Consider the following 18,996-nt stretch of genomic DNA (forward strand, 5'->3'; position numbering starts at 1 on the left):
CTCATGAGTAAATTAAAGTCTTAGGTCCCAAAATGTCTGTAGGGCTTGAATTCATGGTTGAAAAAGAACAAAAAATTCCTAATTAATTTCTTTTTTCACACTGCAGTTGGAACTAGAAAATACATTTAGATGTATCATGCTCAGAGTTAGTTTAGTGAAATGCAGGAGAAGAAAGTGTAGTGGCTAACCTTTTAAAGCTGTGTTTCTTTTCAATTTAAAAAAGTACTCTGCACTTCCCAAAGTCACGATCCTTAGCAGCAGCATGATTTGCACTAACAGGAATAAATATAGCCTCAACTCCATGTGTTTGCTGTTTCTTTTTTAATTTTAAGAGCAAAACCTTTTCCAAAAGTATGAATAAATTTATCACTGGGATTCTTTTGATGGGAAAAGACAACAAGACAGCCACACAAGACAGTATTATTTTGTGTTGGTTGAGACAAGATGCTGAGGATTTGGAGCTGATCTTTTGTTTCTGCTCAAAGACAAATGGTATAAAATTTATATGCATGCTTCTGTCCTGACAGCAAAGGGCTTCAGCACGACTCTTGCTGAGAGCAAATGGCTCTTGGGGATGCTGCTCTCTGAAGTCCCTGGGCGTGAAATGGTCTCTCGCAATTCATCTCCCGTTAATAGCAAGACTACAGCGTCTCTTTTTTTTAAAGTTCTTTTATCCCTGGCTGAAGCTGCCTGTGTTGCCATTGGAGCCATTGGGTGTGGTGTGATGGTTTTCTCCCCTCAGCAGACGTCGGGGCAAGCTGGAGGCCCTGTGGCAGACGGGGCCTGATGTCATCCTACCCAGCAGGGGCCAATGAACGCCTGCAGCCCCCGGCACACACGGACACACGGACACACGGACAGCATCTCAATGCCTCGGGCTCTGCGGAGCTCTGTGGGGCCCGGCAAATGGCAGCAGGAACCAACGGGACGGCTCCTTTCAATGGGCATCTCAGGGCCGGAACACTGTGGGGCCAGGGTCATGTAGGAAAACAGCAGCGGAAAACAAAAAGTAGTTTGGTTTAAGAAAGAAGGTATTATAGACTCAAGAGAGATAAAGCTTCTGTTTTCATTTCTGTGAGACGAGGTAACCCTGGGGTGGGGGCCAGCCATGTGCAGGGGGCACCTATGGGGAAAACAGGACTGGGACACCAAGAGGAGCCAGCTGGCCCTTTCTGCCAGCATCAGGCTGGTGGGGAGAGCCCAAATCACTGGCATTGGTTGCTTTCTTCTTTTTAATGTGCCCATGTGGTAAACTTAGCTTAGTAATAAATAACATCACAAAATGGTGAATATATGCCTGATGATACCCCAATATAATCAGCCACAGCTTGGTCTGCCTTTCACATGGCTCCTCCTCACCTGCAGTGGTTGTGCAGATGTTTCATTGCCTTCACACTCTTTGCTGCCTCAGGAGATCAGACTCTGATGCTCAGGTCTGTTTCCACCTCTGCAGTTCCTCTGCCCACAACCTGATGGAGTTGGGACTCTCAGCAGTGCTAGTTCCTTTCAAATTATTCAAACTAAGGTGCCAGTGTGGAGTAGGCTTCTTGTGGGAAATTTGGAGCTAACCCCTGAATGAGGTTAATGAAAATATTTCCATCACACATCAGTTGCAGTAGAAGTCATTTACACTTGAGAGGAAGTACCAGCTAATTTTAAATCGGTGAAAGTGTGAGTAAAAAATTGGCATAGGTAACTCAGAAGATAAGCCTGGAAAAGTCATAATTTCCTGAAAAATGATAGCTCATTTGTTTTTTTATTATTACAGTCTCGGTAAGGAGTAAGTACATATAAATATTCTTTGTAAGTTTAAAACGTGGTTTGTTGGATACCCTCTCTTTTCTAGGCACCTTAGGGATCCTGTTCAGCACAGGCTTGTGCTGTTAACCCAGTTATCCCACACGGGCACCCCAAGGCTGGGGAATATTGTGAGGGGTGTGTGGCCATTGTCACTCAACACACACAGCAAACTGAAGCCATCTCCAGTCTAGTGACAAGCACAAATAATATTTTACCAACACTGGATGATCACCATTTATAAATAAATATAAAATAAAAATAATTATGAAAAAAAAGTGGTCTACAGTCTTGCGTGGGGAGGGGGTGAAGGGACAGAGATTTAAGGCTAACAGAGTTTTCAGTTATGTTCCTACTGTAAATTAACCTTTCCAAAATCTTCAATAATTGCTTGAGGCCATAGAAAGGTAGCTTCTGTCATATCTTCTCTCTTTAACTCCTAGGGACAACTTTTGTGGACTCTGATAGAAATGCATTATCATTCAGCTTCGTGCGTGTGTCTGCATGAGCTCACCACAGGGAAGAGCATCCTTCCCTGAGCAAAACAGCTTTTACAGCTGCTGCTGCTGCTCTTGAGTTGCATTAAGGTTCTAGCTGGAAGAAGTCAGACCAAGCAATATGATTTCTGTTAGGTCTGTTAAACCAACACAGCCAGGGCACTGCCAGACTGACTGGAAGAGCAGTAGGATGTAAAGGGAGAAAGCCCCCGCTGCCTCCCAGTCTATTAAAATGAGCCACAAACACAATACTGATGTGGTAAGTCAGGCAATATGCAAATGGCTGCATGTCCCAGAAACCCTAATCCTATCAAGAATGCAGAAGATATTAATTTGGCCATCTTTCACAGCTCATAAATCTATGTGTAGCAAAGCCAGGCTGGCAGATGTCATCCCCTAGCACTTCTTTGAGGCTGGCAGTCTCGGCATAGATGCCCGATCATGCCTCAGTAAAGACCAATGAAGAGCATTGTTTGTGTGGCCTGGGGGCAGCTTCTCACATTTTGCTACAATAGAGGAAAACAGTGGGAAATGCGAATGACTGATTGGCAGAACTGGTGGTCTTGGTTGTCCTGCTTTCCACATAGGGAGCTACAGATTTCACATGCATTTTTCATCAGCAGCAAGCAGATTAGTCTACCTTGTTCTCAACAGTTAGTGGTGTGTATTCCCCAATTTAAGTTTTTAAATCCTAAACTATAAATACAAGCTGGACATAGTTCCTTTTCTCTCAAGCAGATACTCCTTACTTCAAACTACTTAAAAGAGCAAACAGCTTTATTATGATGTGATCTTACTCCTAAGATTTAACATCTAGGATACAAATATTCTATTCAAATATTCAAAGCAAGCAAAGGTCTGTAAATAAAATATCTCTATAACGATATATTAATTTTATCCTTCTCAAATACAACCTTTGAAATTACCAATATAGCTTCTTTAATACCAGCCAGAATTAATCTAATTTTTACAGTGAGGGTGATAAAAGCACAGGTTGCTCAGAGGGGTGGTGGAAATATCTATTTCCATCCCTGGAAATATTCAAGTTGGACAGGGCTCTGAGCAACCTGATGACATAGTTGAAGATGTCCCTGCTCATTGCAGGGGTTTGGACTAGAGGATTTTTAAGGGTCCCTTCCTACCCTACTATTCTAGGATTCTGTAATAATTTGCTTTTAAAAGATGTATATTGAAAATACCACAGCAGAACTTTTTGTGTGAAGTTACCTGGGACCAAGGTGGATGAACTTCACTTTTATGAACTGAAATGTCTTTCAGTTTCTCAATGGTTATTGTGACTATCACAGAACTCCATGTCAAATCACTTTATTACAGCACTGGGCTGAAAAAAGAAACGAGACAAAATTATAAAGAATGCTGTAGAGAAGCAGGGATTTCCAGCAATAAAAATGGCACGTGACTGTGTGCTATTACAGGTACAGACATCCCCATGGAAACTGCTGTTCATTTAGGATGTGTGCATTCCTGTCACAAGCCACCCACATCACTTCATTTTAGATCATGAAGCTGAAGCCCCACAGAACAGATTTCTCTGCTTGTTCAGAGGGTCTAGAGAGGGGCAGGCTCTAACTGAGAAGCTGAGCTGCTTAATGCTGGCAAATCCTTGCTCTCTGCAACAAGGGAGAAGGTGCAAAAGGCAGCCACAGTTAAATAATTCAGATGGGTCTAAAGAGACAGAATGCTGCAAAGAAGAAGAAACTCAAATGAAGTCAGTTTTAAAACCTAAGGACATAATGAATTTGCTTGGGAAATCCTGTTTGCATTTTACCATTAGAATTAGATATGACCGGGGAGAATGCATTGTGTCTGATGAGATGATATCTATTCCAACTCAATAACCTTAAATCACTATTGCTAAATTATGATATAATATAGTTCTGATTAATTTTCTGGACACTAACAGAATTAAGAGGCAAATGTGTGTTCACAGGTTTGAGATAATTCATTAAAACTAAAACTAGTAGGTCAGTGAGTCCATTATTTTAAGTAGGTTAAAGATGCTGAACCACAAACTCCAGCAAATAAGTACTACAAATTCTGTCCAGTGGAGGAGACATATTAAACATTATTTTGTAGTCTGTTTCTTTTTTTAAAGGAAAACATATTATTTATTGATATTGCAGTAAAACATCTGTAATACATAACAGTGGACCCTATCACACAATAATATCTAAGCTATTAATTGTACAAAGTCACACCATTTTTCTTTCTTCTTTATAAAATACTAAACACAGCTGAAACTTGATATATGAAATATTTAACTCATACATTTTGTTCAACTGCTTTACTGAACTAGCATTTCTGAGAGAGGGAAGTCTCAGAAGACATAGAGGAGGCATACCTAAACCCAAGAGTTTATGGACTATTTTTATATGACTCCTTGGCTTTTAAAATTTGCCACAAGGTTCTCGTATCTCTTGCAAAGTATTGCCATGATTTCAGTATTTCTGCTGGACTACATCCCTACAGCTGACACATGGCACTCACGTGAATAAAACTATCCAAAACTTTAAAGCATGTCCCTGAATAAATCTATTTACACTAAGTGTCAAATTTTCCTTCTAACTGAAACATTCCACTTAACTGCTCCAGGTCTGAAACTACTATTATTTCTTTCTGCATTTTATAAATATCTGTTCTTTTTATTAGTGTTTCCAAGTTTATAATTGACTAAGAAATCTTTAAATAATAGGTGGTATTTCAGAAGTGCTTTGGAATATGGTTTAATATACAATTACATAAAAAAGCAGGTTTCCATATTTGTCCAGTCCTATCCATAATGGGTTATTTCCATTAGAATTCCCCTGGGACTTATCTGCTCTGTGCTAATATTGAGAATTGCTTGAAATGAACTAGCTCATCATTCTGCCTCTCCACCTCATTTTGAGTCTGATTATACAAATGCCAAGAGGCTTTTAAAGCTGCCCAAAATGCTTACATGGCATATATATGTAGGATGTTGGATAGAAAGTTCACTGTAAGTTTTTTTTATTTCAGAAATTCAGCAATCTGACACACTGACAAAAAAGAGCAGCGTGTTTCTCTAATTTTTCCTCCTTATCAAGACACTTGGTGCCTTTCACTCTAATTTAGTGTGGATGATTTCCTTGACCTTGTGGTGTAACACTGACCTGATTTTCTCTGTTAATGTAGTTGCCACCACTCTGAGATGCTCAGTCAATTACACCCACAACCCTGCTCCCTTCCTCTTTTTTAAACCTCATTTTTTTCTTAAGGTCTGTTCTGCACCTTCAGACATCCATCTCTCTAGTAATGTGCTAAATGGCTCTCCATTCAGAGATTTACTCCCAATAGGAGAATGTTTTCTTAAAACCTATCATTTTGCAGTTTCTAGTGCATTTTCACATTCCTAATCTTTTGAAATAAGCTTTAACATTACCTCATTTAGTTTGAAGTCAGATTTATTTCACTGTCTGATTACCTGGTTTAGAATCTTTGCATTAAAAAACACCTTTGGCACAATGTGCTTCAGGGGCCTCATGTCATTACTGGAACTATGCTGCTGTCTATACAAATTGCACTTATTTATGTGGTTTTTAATTATTTCTAAATCTTGAAGTTTTAGTACCCAACTGCTAAGTGGTTTTTTTCCCTAAATACTGAATTAGACTTTGTTCAACAGAAACAAGTGCTCCAATGAATACTTATTATTCAAAGTAAACCTCTTTAATTTCAAATCTAATTAGTTTATCTCATGTTTGCTATGCTTCAGTAAAATACTTTCAAATAGGGAACCATGATCAGTCTTCATATGCAGGTTTATTTATTTAAAGATGACACTTTTGCACTGCTTAGTAGCTAACTCTATCATTAATTGAAACAGTACTTAATGTGACTGCTGTCAGCTTCTACTTTGACTAAAAAGCTATCAGATACAATATCCGCCTCAGCTGGGTCATAAATTTATATAGACTAATTGATTAACTGTTACTCATTTTTGCAACAAAATCAGTTTTTACCTTTCATAGAATCACAGAATCAGTAAGATTGGAAAAGCCCTCGAAGATTGAGTCCAAACTATTTGCTTAATTTATTTACCTGCTTAATTTACTTACCAGCTTCTTTATCAGGCTAGTAAGAAATCCTATTTCTGTACACATCTATTGATCTATGATGCCCACAGCCCCAGAAAATTGAATAGACTTCTTGTGAAAGAAATAAATATGAATTAATAAATTTATTGTGAAATAAGCTTCCAAATGCATTGCTGGCAAAGTTACCTTTTGAAGAGGAGCTGGACAGCACAAAGCCAGACGTTTCTGGCCCTGACAAAAACTAGTTCCCAATCCACTTCACAGGCTACTTCTATCAACTATTCAATATTAACCCTTCCCTACATGTACCACTCCAGTTCTGTACACAGTATTAGCAGGTGACACAAAGCTGCTTTTCCAACTATAAAAGGCCTCCATCACACATTCTTAGGCACTGGTGTATCTTCTTTTGCTCCTTAAACAATTCACATTTGTTTTACATGTTAAGGTCTGCAAATACTTCGTGGTCTTTTGAAAACTGCAAATGGTCCTACCTTAAAAACTCTGCACAGAAGTGTTGCCCTGGCTGTGTCACTGCACATGTCAGGAGCCACCCCAATCACCTTGGGTGCCACTCAGGAAGACCCCAGCTGAAGCACACTCATAAATGAAGCAGCTTTATCAACATTGCAGATGGAGACATGGATCTCACCTCCACTTCCTTCGAATTTCCTGGCTGCATTAAAATCCCCACCTTCCCAAATACATCCTACCACTATACAGAATCCAGGGAGTTTTCAGCTTGCCTCTGATAAATCAATGCTTCAAAACCAAAGTTTTGAAGATCTGTTGCGCAGGACACTTGCCTTTGGTATTCAAACTCTATTTCTTTTCTTGCACACAGTTCACCAGGTCTAACATTAATGTTTTGAATTGGTTGCAAATTTTCCCTTTCTAAAACATGTGTTCTTCTGAAAAGGAGCCTCATAATGTCCATACATCAGTGTTTGTTTGCTTTTTTTATGTCAAATGTAAATTGGGAACCTGATATACCATGACTACTTTGGCCATTCCCAACAATTATATTTGTTATTCCTAACACACCTTTTCAGGGTGTGTAGAATTTGCCTTTTTTTGCAGGTTACTATTTCTTCTATTCTCTCCTTTCTGTCTGTCTTCTCTCAGTTGCCATCCTTGCCCTTTTTAGGGCAGAACTTGTTATCTTCAAACCAATCACCTACATGCTTTTTCTTTTGTGTCCTGCTCTGGCTGCCTGTAGCTTTTTCTGATCTAGTGAGCCACAGGGAGAGGGAAGAAAGCCCTTGATACTCTCAGAAGCAGCACTGCTTATGCTTGCTGCACTGGGGCAGGAGGAGGGACACACCTCCCCTCATGCCCTCCACGGTAACACCACCACCTCAGCTCCTTCTGCAACTTAAGCACAGCTCCAAGAACCAGAGAGGGGCAGGCCTCAGCCAGCCTCACTGCCAGGTCACTGCAGGCAAGAAAGCAACCTTCAGCTCAATACCAATCAAGTCTCTATTTTTTAAACTGGAAGGCAGAAGGAAAGCCACCCATGGGGCTGTTTCCAGTGAAAGAGAAAACCCATTTTATTATATTAAGTTCAGGAGATGGGCCAAAGAAGGGGACATGGCTCCTAGGCTGCAGCACTCTCCCTGGCAATGATGTTCTGCAAGAAAAAACACCTTCAAAACTTCTTTTAAGTTTTTCTTTCAGAAACTGAGCAAGAGTATGTGTATGCACAGATACACATACATGGCTAATGAGCAAGTTCAGGGTAGAAAGGACAGTAGTGATTCCTTTATATACTCTGTCATTTGCATTCTAAATGAGTGCCAACATATCTCTGTAACATGCACTGTAGGGGCAATCAACTTTTTCAATTATATAAGAGTGTGGCTGAATTTTTTTTTGATTTCTAAGAACTAAAGTTTAACTTCTGAGTAAGTTTTTTAATAAAAGATCCTAATATTTCCAATTTGGTTAGTTGTATAATTTCTTTTTATACTAATTATTTAATTAAAAAAAACCAAATCTAATGCAAAATGGAAAGTTAATTTTTACAACCGAGATAGGTGGAATTTTCAAAAGCAATTTTATCAGAAGTTATGTTTCCAAGACCCTTTAAAGATTTTCATTACCCTTGATCTTAGAAAACATTTGCTGTCCTGCCCTCTAGTGCTCATGTCTATTTAAGTCTTATATACAAACCTGTTTTTGGAAACCTACCACCATATAAATGGTCCTATTGAAATAAAATTACTTACTTATTGCAATACTACCAGTGATCTAAACAGTTCCTTCTGTTGTTTCTCAGGTATGTATAACATCCATGCAGTTATCTGAAAGGTAAGACTCTTCAGGTTACTTTTCATTTTACCAAACCAATGTAAGCAAGTTTTCTTTCTCAGTTCTGGACCATATAATGGAGTTTGAAGTGCACAAATTGTAGCTGACTTCTGGATTTATTACTAAAACATTTTCACTACTAGCTAAAGCTGTTAGTTAGCCACATATAAAACTACAAGTTTTCACAGTATTTACAGGTTTTCATTCACATTAAAAGCTCTTCTACTTAATGCAATTAATTTTGCCTCCAGTGATGCAGTTTGTTATAGCATTGTGCATGCTTACATTTAAAACAATGGGTTAACATACTACATCTGTAATTACTCCCAAGCTACCAGAAAACCAGTGAATTAAATTTATTTAGTGTTAAATGGATATGGAATGTCATACAGTACATGTAAAGACACTTCAAGATGAGTAAAGCAGAACTAATTGCACAAGGGATTAAAGGTTCACCTCAACAGTCAGTATTATCAAATCATTACAGCTTCCATCTTCAGAGTGCAAGGTATGTCATGCAAAAAAACAGCTCAAAAAATCCCCAAACAGACAAAACCAACATTGTGGTACCACTTAAAATGCTATCATACCACAATATTTTACAAGACATTAGGTGATCATTCATATAGAATGAAGCATTTTAGCAATAACAAAAAAGTTTTAAACATAATTAACAGATTTTGCATGAACACAAATTCCAGCATTACTATACCTAAGGAACAGGCAACATGCTGGGAGAAAGTACCTAAAAATCAAAGCCTTTTTTATTCATAGCCAATATTACCTTCTGCAAGAATTCTGCAATCTTATTCAGTTTCCTTACATAACTGGGTAAGGTTCAATACATTTTTACATAGAGCATAATCACATAACCACCACATCAGCAAGAGGATTTCATTATCTTGATCAGTTACTACATTTAAAACCATGGTAAGATAACATGCCCTGCAAACAAATTGTCTTCTGGGACAGTGTTCTGTATGTAGAAATATTAAACAACTAAAATATACTCCTACCCACTTTAACCCCAAGTAACTTATAATTTGTATTTACATATTTTTGAAATATGTAGGTAAAAACTGCAGATGGCAGGAAAGCAGAACACACACAGAGCGCTATGACAGTGCTGACAGAGCGGGTGGTGCAGCCAGGAGCCCCCAGTGACACCTGGGCAGGGGCTGCACCTTCTGCACTCTTGCTCTGCCCAAGGGGCTCAGCAGGGCTACCAAAGGCAGCAGCTGCTGTGGCAGAGCTGCTCCTCCCCTCCCAGCTGGCTGAGCTGGGAGCAGAAGGTGCAGCCCCAGCAGTTCCACGCAGCTGAAAGCAGACAAACACACCCCTACACACCTGCTTCAACCACAGCTTCAATGTTAACATGGACGAGACACAGGAGATGAGAGGATGGCTTTTAACATTTCCACCTTGCAATGCTCTTATTCTGAGGGCACCAACAGGTAGATTAATCTACCAAAAAAAGCATACAAAAAAGGCCAAGTTGTTTGCCCTCATATTGGGAATAAACTAACTTCCTGGCTTAAAAGTAAGCAAGAGAAACTCAAGAAAGAACTTCTTGAGGTTAATTTTCCATCTATATTCAAAGAAAATAATTTACTAAAACTGTAACTTGCAAGGTCTACTAGCCTTGAAGTGAGGATACAGGTTAACTATACCTATAGTTAAATAAAAAACTTCAGAAGGCATTTTACAGAAATAAAATATGCAACTCTAGGAAGTAGGTGGAAAACCACTTTAGTATTTGTCTGGAACATTCTATTTTCATAGCCCATCATTCTCAGGAATGTATATTTCATAAATAAAAATACAGAACAAAAATTTGTGTATTCAATCTAAATAATGAATATTGGATATTTCTAAGCATCTTCAGATAAAATTTGCTTTCTCCCCCACAATTAAGTGATAAAACCTGAAAAAATTGACTTTTCAAATCTATCTTGCATGAGAAAACACAGATGAACAAACCAACATCTGGAAAGAACATTTTGTACAAGATTGCAGTTCTAAAACACTTATATTACAAAGCAATGTAAATAAATACCAGGCTAGTACAAAAGCTCTTATTTACAGTTTTACAAATGAAAATGTTTTCAGTGTAAATGCAGTGTTTTAAAGAACACAATATTAGTAAAATGAGTTCCTGTATAGACCATTACAATTTCTGCTAGGTTTGAATGCAGTATTGTATAAAATCATTGTTTCAAGTTAATTTTTGTTTATAATTTAGTACAGCCAAACCCCAGTTTATGCCTGGAATGGTATCTGTTAAAGTGCTGAAAAAGAGGACATTTCTGAAATTTTAGAAAAACATACTGTACATTATTAAAGCTTTATCAAGTCAAAACTGGTGTATTTTGTTCACATTTGCTACCACACCACCTGGGAATGGGAAGTTTTTCAACAAAAAGTTGTTATTTTTGGGATGGCAGCCATTGCTATCTTCGCATCCGAAGTTTGATGGTTTCCCACAAGTAACTCGTCTTAAGCTTCAGTGGTGGCTTCAGGTTTCATTATCTGGTAAGTAATCAAGTATTCTGGATAAGCCTGGAAAAGTGACAAACACATTGTTTATTACTATTTGATTCTCTGGATGAATTAATAATGTTTGTTAAGGAGGAGAAAAAATTAACACCAAAGGAAAAAACGGCAAAACGCCAAAGGTAAAAAACCCTGGATCATTCAGGAAACATGCATCCTTTCACCTGCAACCACAGCTGGAGTTTGTTTAAAAACAAAATCAAGCCCTAGCACCCACAAACCTAGGGAAAAAGCCCCCAGTGTATGACATGCCTTGGAAAAGACAAAAGAGAGTCTATAAAACCAACCCAAAAGCTCTTTACCTGCTCTCCTCTGTAAATGACGTATTCTGCCAACGCCAATCCGTTGACACTGGGCCGCCCGGTGACTGAGTGATGTCCTGGGGGAGAATGAGCCATTTTCATGGCACTGAACTGCAGGAAGGACTTGCCCAATGTTACACGACAGAACAGCAACTGCCTGTGTTGAAAGGGAAAAAGGACCATGAATGCACAATGCTTATGACTCTGAACCCTGAAGCCACTTTAGCTTTCATAGCTCATAAATTTCTAGATTCTGTTCTGCTGAACAGAAGTTGCACTCACTTTGGAAAGTTCTAGTCCAAGGAAAAGGTTGGTAGTAATATGGAAAAATGTTTATCTTAGTTACTGGAAACAGCATGTTTAACAATGTACTCAGAGACTGCCACCACCTTTTCTTTGTCTGTTACTTATTTTAAAATTTTGGGCTTTTTAGGAAAAAGTTTTTTATCCCCTCCCCCCATTACTTTTCCTGACAACATAATTCACAAGTGTTCTAATGTCAGATTTGTATCCAACAGCCAAGTCAACATCAAGGCCAAGGCAAACTCTAGGTCAATGCAAAACACCTCAGATTAGCATTTACCAGTTTGTAATGCTGTTTTCACTGTTAAAAGACTCAACAAAGGCTCTTATTTCTGTACACATGAACCTACTGCAATGACAATGGAATCCTGGCATTGTTATAGACCAAGGTTATGTGTCACCTCACTCTGCCAGAACTTTTGCTTTTCTCACTCTTTGCAGAAGACAAACTAAAAATCCCCTCTTATTCAAAACTTTAAAAAGCATGAAGAGACTCTGACATCCTCTGTAACTCTGGAAGAAGATCCTCATTATTTGAGAGTCCCAGAAAAGAGTAAGCAACATGAAAAGGGGGAGAGACTCAAAGGAGGATCCTGGAAGGATAACTTTATCCTTGTATACCAATGTAAAAGATGATGTACACAAACACTAAATATTCTTCTGGTTGAAATGACTGCCACCACCAAAACTGACTCCATGACCTAAGAGTTTATTCTGAACTGATGGTGTTGCTAACAGACGTTCTTGTTGAAAAGTGGATTCAAGAACTCAGTTAGTGGCAGCACCCACAAATCCACATCTCTAATTCAGAATGTGAAAAAGCAGTGATGTGAGGTGAGTGCTGATGGTTACAAAGTACATCCTCCTCAGAGAAATACTGCATCTGAATATCTCTGAATTTCTCCTTCCTCTGTAACAGACAAAAAACTAAACTGTCAAATTGCCTCTTTCACATAAGCATCTAGCAGATCCTCTTCATTCTCTGGCTTCCTAAGTCTGATTTGTACACTAAGTTAAGGGCAAAGATGTGGTTAAATGCACTTAAGATGGTCACAAGTTCTTTAGGACTTTGAAATGTCAAAGTTTTCTGAAAGTTTCTATTAGGCCCAGCATCCAGCACACAGAGAGTACTGAGAAAGTCTGGTTAGCAAGCAAACCTCTCTTCAGAGAGAGACTGCTGCATTGATAATCTAGGACACAATATGCAAAAGTAAAATCTTTCAAGAGACTTACCTTTGGCAAACATAGCAAGATCTATCTTTGTGGATTGGACATCCAGTGCCACCTCCAATTCCATACACATACTGATTGCTTTTGGAAGAATTTTCAGCAAAATAAATCCCAGCTCCAAACATGCCGCCTATATAGGCATGTCTCTCATCAAAGCCTTTGTGAATGATTGCATTCACAAATGGGGAGCCTAAGAGAAGGGAAGTAAAACACTGAAAACACAGTACACACGCTTTTGTATGTGTCACAACTCAATCACTGGTGCCCAGTGTGTTGGGAACCATGTAGCCCTCCTTGTGAACATGCACTGTGAACTTTGCTCACTAGGACAAACTCTGTATTTGTGTACAGGAAAGGCTTCAACTGGCTTTACCTTGCTAATGATAAGCTATCTTTGGAATGTTTAACAAAACTAAGTTATTAACTTATAAAACCAAGAAAACAAACAAAAAAAGTCCCACCCCAAAACAATCCTTAACAGAATAAAGTTTGACCTTTAATAATTTTGGTCATACAGCTGAAAAACAGACTCAAGGAGGTACACAACTCAACCTTCATTCATAATTACTGAAATGTTTTCACTTAGATCTTTGAAGTCTCCTTTGGGGAGAGACCAGGAGATGCAAATTTCAGAAGAACAGTACAGTGCATGCTATCATCCCTTGTGAAATACACAAACACTTGTTCATAAAAAACTCATGTCAAACCTAGAACCTACTTCCACTGAGGAAATTTACTTTGTTTGAGACAGTAGACACCCTTCAATAAAGAGTGGTGCTGATGAAATAAGTTCATAAAGTACATTTCAAATTCTCACCATGAAACAGCATCCTTTCATTGGCATGGTTATGGTTCTCTTCAGAGACCTCTTTCCTTCTGTGTGTGTATCTTTCCCAGAGTTTTTTGTTGCACACTTTCTGAATCTGAAACAGTCAAAATGACACCAAAAATCTCAGTTCACTTCACTGGACAGATAATCTATAGCCACTACAGTACAGCTACACTGCCACTGCAATGAGAATATTTTTCTTGGGACTCAATGAAACACAAATTGAGTTACCCTGCACAAACTGATTGTTGTTTTATGACAAGTAAGTAATAACTTTATATTTAAGAAACAATTCATTTTACAGAGCTCTGTGTTAATAATCCTTAAATTAAATATGCTCTAATTTAAATTTAACAGGTTCAGTCACAATTTTTCTTGATGCCAAATCACTAGTAAAAAGATCAATCAATAAATTAAGAAATGCCTTCCACGAAGATTTGTGAAGCACTTCTAAAAGGAACTAAATTACATACTCCCTGCAGAGGTATGCTGGGCATTGCAAAGTCTTGTGCATGCAGATATAGCACAGCAATTCCACTGTAACTTCAGTTAAGAATTAAACTTAGTAGTACTTACTTGAAAATCAAAATATTTATGATATTAATAAAAATTACCATTACTTCAGAGGGAAAGCCACATAAATACAAACCAAAATTCCATTAGATCATTTAAACTCATCTGCTGCCTGTTTTTTTACACTTCTTTGATGTTAAATCAAGCGAAAATAAGAGTTGACAAGTTTTACTTTTTCTTCTCTTTCTTTCCTGCCATTCTCCCCCAAAACACACCCTCTTCTGTTTCTTGTAAAACCTCCTGCCTTTTCCTTCAAAAATTCTCCGGTTTTCAGTGACATCTTTCTATGTCAATTTCTTCCTGATCATTAACCCATAAATAGCTTTTCTGTATAAATTAAGTCTTTGAATTTCCCTGGAAAGTGATTTTTATCCTCTGCATATCTCAAAATGGCACATCTCGTCACTTTATGGAACTCAAGTGTAGAACATTTTACAGATATGTTACTTTAAGACAAAGCTCCAAACGTGTAAAACCACTGGCCACAAAAAACTCAGGCACCTTTAAGATGTTGTATCTATTGAAGACTCCACCAGCATGTCCTCCATCCCTGTGCTCTCGGACAGTACTCTGCATCTGAAAATGGAGAATTTAAAGAGGATGACATTCCTGCAGAAGATCTTCAACACATTTCCTTTACACAAGTCAAGTAACGAAAATAATGAATCATGTATTAACACAATTAAAAATCGTAAGAGAAATTTTTAGGTGACTCGTTGTTAAGTAATGTCAGATTTTGTGAATGCACATGAATATGTTTAATGATTTAAAAAAAAACCAAAACAGTATTTTGACTGCTCCATGGTCTAGTCTTCAAACTGGAGAAGACTGTCACTTATCTCTTTAAAATTGTATTTGTTCAGAATTTTGCCTTGTGTGATTACGGCACGTTGAAAGGAAGTGATGTAAAACTGTCTATGACAAACAGGCAATCAATTGGTAGCACAGAATTTATGTTATATTGAAGATATTTGATATATAGTACAGGTTTTAAAAATACTACAAGCAATATTAATGTAAGAAAGAAAAATGTTACAGACATCATGACCACAGATTATAAGTGGTGCAGTCAAAGTTGGGGGTCTGAAGTATCCTTATGCAGGTTTTACTTAAACTTATGATGTTTACTGCACTGTTAAACTGTCCAGCAATGCTTCCTTATCTGCTTCTTTAGCAGCAATAGCAAAAATACTGAGAGACTACAAAGAATGGCATTTACCTCTTCTTCTACAGACTGAAATTCCTTGTCTTCGGTGGAAAGGTCTATGAGAATAGTTCCACTAGCAGAAGTATTTAGAGTCAGGTATGGGTTCAGTCCTGTGAATGCAATAAAACACAGCAAAATGTATGTGAATGTAATAAAACACAGTCTCAGAAATCACATCTGTTTTCTCTCATCTGTGGACACTGATCCTTCTCTCAGCAAGAATCATAATTTCAGATGCACTAACCCATTTATCCATGCTTAGCTCAGTATACTAGTACACACAACAGGGGAAATACTTGTAAACACTTGCTTACTTCAGGTCATTTTAACTCTAGGCAGTGACAGTGAGCAACCAGTCCCCTGTACAGAGTCCACAACTACTGGTGGCAGTGGCATCATGAATGGGAAGAGCAACCTGAAGCACTAATTTAGTAGGGGTGTTTTTCCCATGGTCATGCACAGAGAACTGACAAAGAACTAAGTCTGTCAATCCAACATGCTTGAGCCTGGTATTGAAAGCCTAAAAGATACTGAATGTTTAAAAAAAAACCTTCTCTATCTTTCCAAAATGAAAAAAAAATTGGAATTTTACACAGAATCCAATGTCAATTTGCATTGGATAAACTGCAATCACAACTGGCAAGTAATGGGAGTGTAATTACCGGATACAAGAATATGAAGACTGTGTATATCAAGTGTCTTTCCTGGCCATGGCCTTTCCAGACAACTAACAGGTGACCAGAATTAAACACTGGGTCTGCCATGAGCTCTTTAAAAGGAATAATCTGGGGAAAGTGGAAATTACAGGTCCATGCACAGTCCAGAGCCTCATGTTAGCAGTGTGCAACTGGAATAGTGCTCAGGAGAAACAAAGTGGCAAGAACCAAAATAAAGCTCATCCACTACTAACCTCAAAACAATGGTTATACTTCAGGAAGAGATGCCATATGTACAAATACACATATGTTCAAAAACACATCAGGCCTACTTAAAAGGCAAAGTATACAGTTAGTGGCTATGTAAACTTCAAACTCAAACAAAACACAAGGCTGAAATCACACCTTAAAACTAACTTTTGTCCAAATTACTCATGAGTCTGTCCAGAAAGACCTGACAATTATGAGAAAATTATGCAGATTCATTTAAATACTTCATTATCAGGAAAAGAATTATCTTAGGGTTGGTTCTTACTGTTTTAAGGAGCAAAAAGTAATTTAGAGCTTGGGATAGTGACTCATTACTGTGGAGTGAAAATTTTAGAATTAGATTTCACAAATGGTGAATCAGGAAGGGAGAAAATCCTACCAATTCTAATTTATTTCATTTCTGTGAAACATAGCAATACAACAGTAAGTGATATTTCAAGGAGTCAAAGAAGAAAAACAGATTTGGAGGGTTTTATTTGCCTTCTCTGCAGCCATAGTTAAATGAAGCATACTGAATGATGATGAATTCACAACTGCTGGGACTGTGCTGGTATCAAGAGTCCTGCACAACTAAAGAGGCTTTAGCAGTAATTTCAATGCAAACTAAAGCTGTTGAAAAAAGCAATTAGGTTAATTTTGGTTCACTGAAAGCACACCCACTCTTATTTTTAAAGAAAAGTGTAAGAATTTCAGCTCTGCTCTCTGAGTGAGCAGGCAGCATTCTGTGGCAGGACCCAACAAACAGGCCATAACAGGCCTGAACTTGTCAACAGAATGTGCTCTGCCCGTCAGAGTGCTCTGATGAAGATAAATATTCCCTGTGTCAAGGAGCTTATGAGCATTTTGCACTAAGTCAACACTCTACTTAAATAAACAAAAAAGAGTAACCACAGAGAAAAAAAATAAATCAGAGAACTGAAAGGCAAGATTCATAGTAATTCACAGCATAAATAAAAGTACCCAAGTTTCCAGTCAGAAGACATTCTTACCATTTAAAGTGCCATTTTCTAGATCAGGTTTTATTACCAACTCTTTTTTAATGAGATATAATTTGGAATAACATAAGTAATTAATAAAAATTGATTATGTAAAGGCAGTATTGAGATATAATTTGGAATAACATAGGTAATTAATAAAAATTGATTATGTAAAGGCAGTATTATGTGATAATTCAAAAGAAGCATATACCTTGTTGTCCAGAAATAAGTCTTTCAACTCCTTTGATGATTTTGTGCCTATGGCCATAAGCATTAATGCCAATTTCCTTCAATTCTTTGTGTCCCATTTCGACCAATACGTCCAATGTTATCTATAATGAAAGCAATACCATGTTTTTTGTACCAGAACAAATGCCAGTGACAGTGAAAATGTACCTCACAATAGCTGTGAGAAAAAGCAAGTGTGAAAAGAACAGGAACATTAGAGGCTTCAGTGTATTGTTTTTGTATTTTACTTTTACTCAACTGCTTTCTTCTAGCTTTTTGTCTTAAGTAAACATGCTACAAACTACAAACTGTAACTTGCATTGCTTGCAAGTGTTACGTATATGCTAGTATATACACATCTATTTTAAGATACATTTTTTAATATAGCAATTAAAAATCCAGTTACAGTCCTTTCCTTCACCCCACTCATTCTGACTGTCACACATTGAAAATCTGTCTTATTACATTATACTAACCAGTTACTGTTTATTCCATTGCTTTCTAGCCCAGACTATCAGGAAATAAATATAACCACTTACCTGCTCTCTCTCAAATATGTCAATTAGATGTTCAAGGCCAAGGTTCCGCACAAACTGATTAATGCTAAAATCTACACCTGAAACTGGGCAAGAAGAAAAACACAATGTACATTCATACCTGTATTGTAAAATAAGGCATACACATCTGTCTATGGCAACAACGAGAGAGGCAGAAATTCCTGGTCTTTTGCAGATGTAGGTTAAATATTAAATATCACTAATCAGTAGCAACTAATCTGCTCTTCTACCTCCCTAAGAGCAGTCTTTGCCACAGAACGAGGCAACCAGCTACCAGAAATGCACATTACTACAGAAAATGTATTGACAAGTAAAATGTCATAGAAGTAACCTTTTTAAGATACTTTGATCTAAGAACAGCCTCTTAAAAACAACATAAAGTTTGAAGTAAAATACTGCTTGGTATGCAGCCAAATTTCATTTGACTTCTCTTTTAAAACACAATTCACCATATTGGTTCTGTTGAGGAAAAAAAAAAAAATTAACAGCTTTGTAAGGGGAAAACAGTAAAATCTTATAGTGCAAGACCTTCAGACTTCTGTTCCTCATTAATGACATCATAAGGAATCTAACTATTGTGTATGCTATAATATCTCGATGAATGTATGGGAAACTTCACACCTTCGTGTTC

General features: G+C 37.7%; 1 protein-coding gene across 1 annotated transcript in view; it reads right to left on the minus strand.

Moving 5' to 3' along the window:
• Nucleotides 1–9,012: 9,012 nt before the first annotated feature.
• TNKS2 (tankyrase 2) overlaps nt 9,013–18,996 on the minus strand; it is a 28,852-nt gene continuing 18,868 nt past the window's right edge. Inside the window, exons 20-27 of the mRNA XM_054276700.1 lie at nt 18,348–18,430; nt 17,792–17,912; nt 15,690–15,787; nt 14,972–15,046; nt 13,886–13,991; nt 13,072–13,258; nt 11,536–11,692; nt 9,013–11,239 (exon numbers count right to left, since the gene is read on the minus strand). Coding sequence (XP_054132675.1) covers nt 11,177–11,239; nt 11,536–11,692; nt 13,072–13,258; nt 13,886–13,991; nt 14,972–15,046; nt 15,690–15,787; nt 17,792–17,912; nt 18,348–18,430 — 890 coding nt within the window. The 3' untranslated portion in view covers nt 9,013–11,176. The remainder of the gene's footprint in view (nt 11,240–11,535; nt 11,693–13,071; nt 13,259–13,885; nt 13,992–14,971; nt 15,047–15,689; nt 15,788–17,791; nt 17,913–18,347; nt 18,431–18,996) is intronic.

The sequence above is a fragment of the Melozone crissalis genome, unplaced genomic scaffold (assembly GCF_028551555.1).
Source record: "Melozone crissalis strain CALT ecotype California unplaced genomic scaffold, PUWL_Pcris_2 ptg000019l_1, whole genome shotgun sequence".
NCBI lineage: Eukaryota > Metazoa > Chordata > Aves > Passeriformes > Passerellidae > Melozone > Melozone crissalis.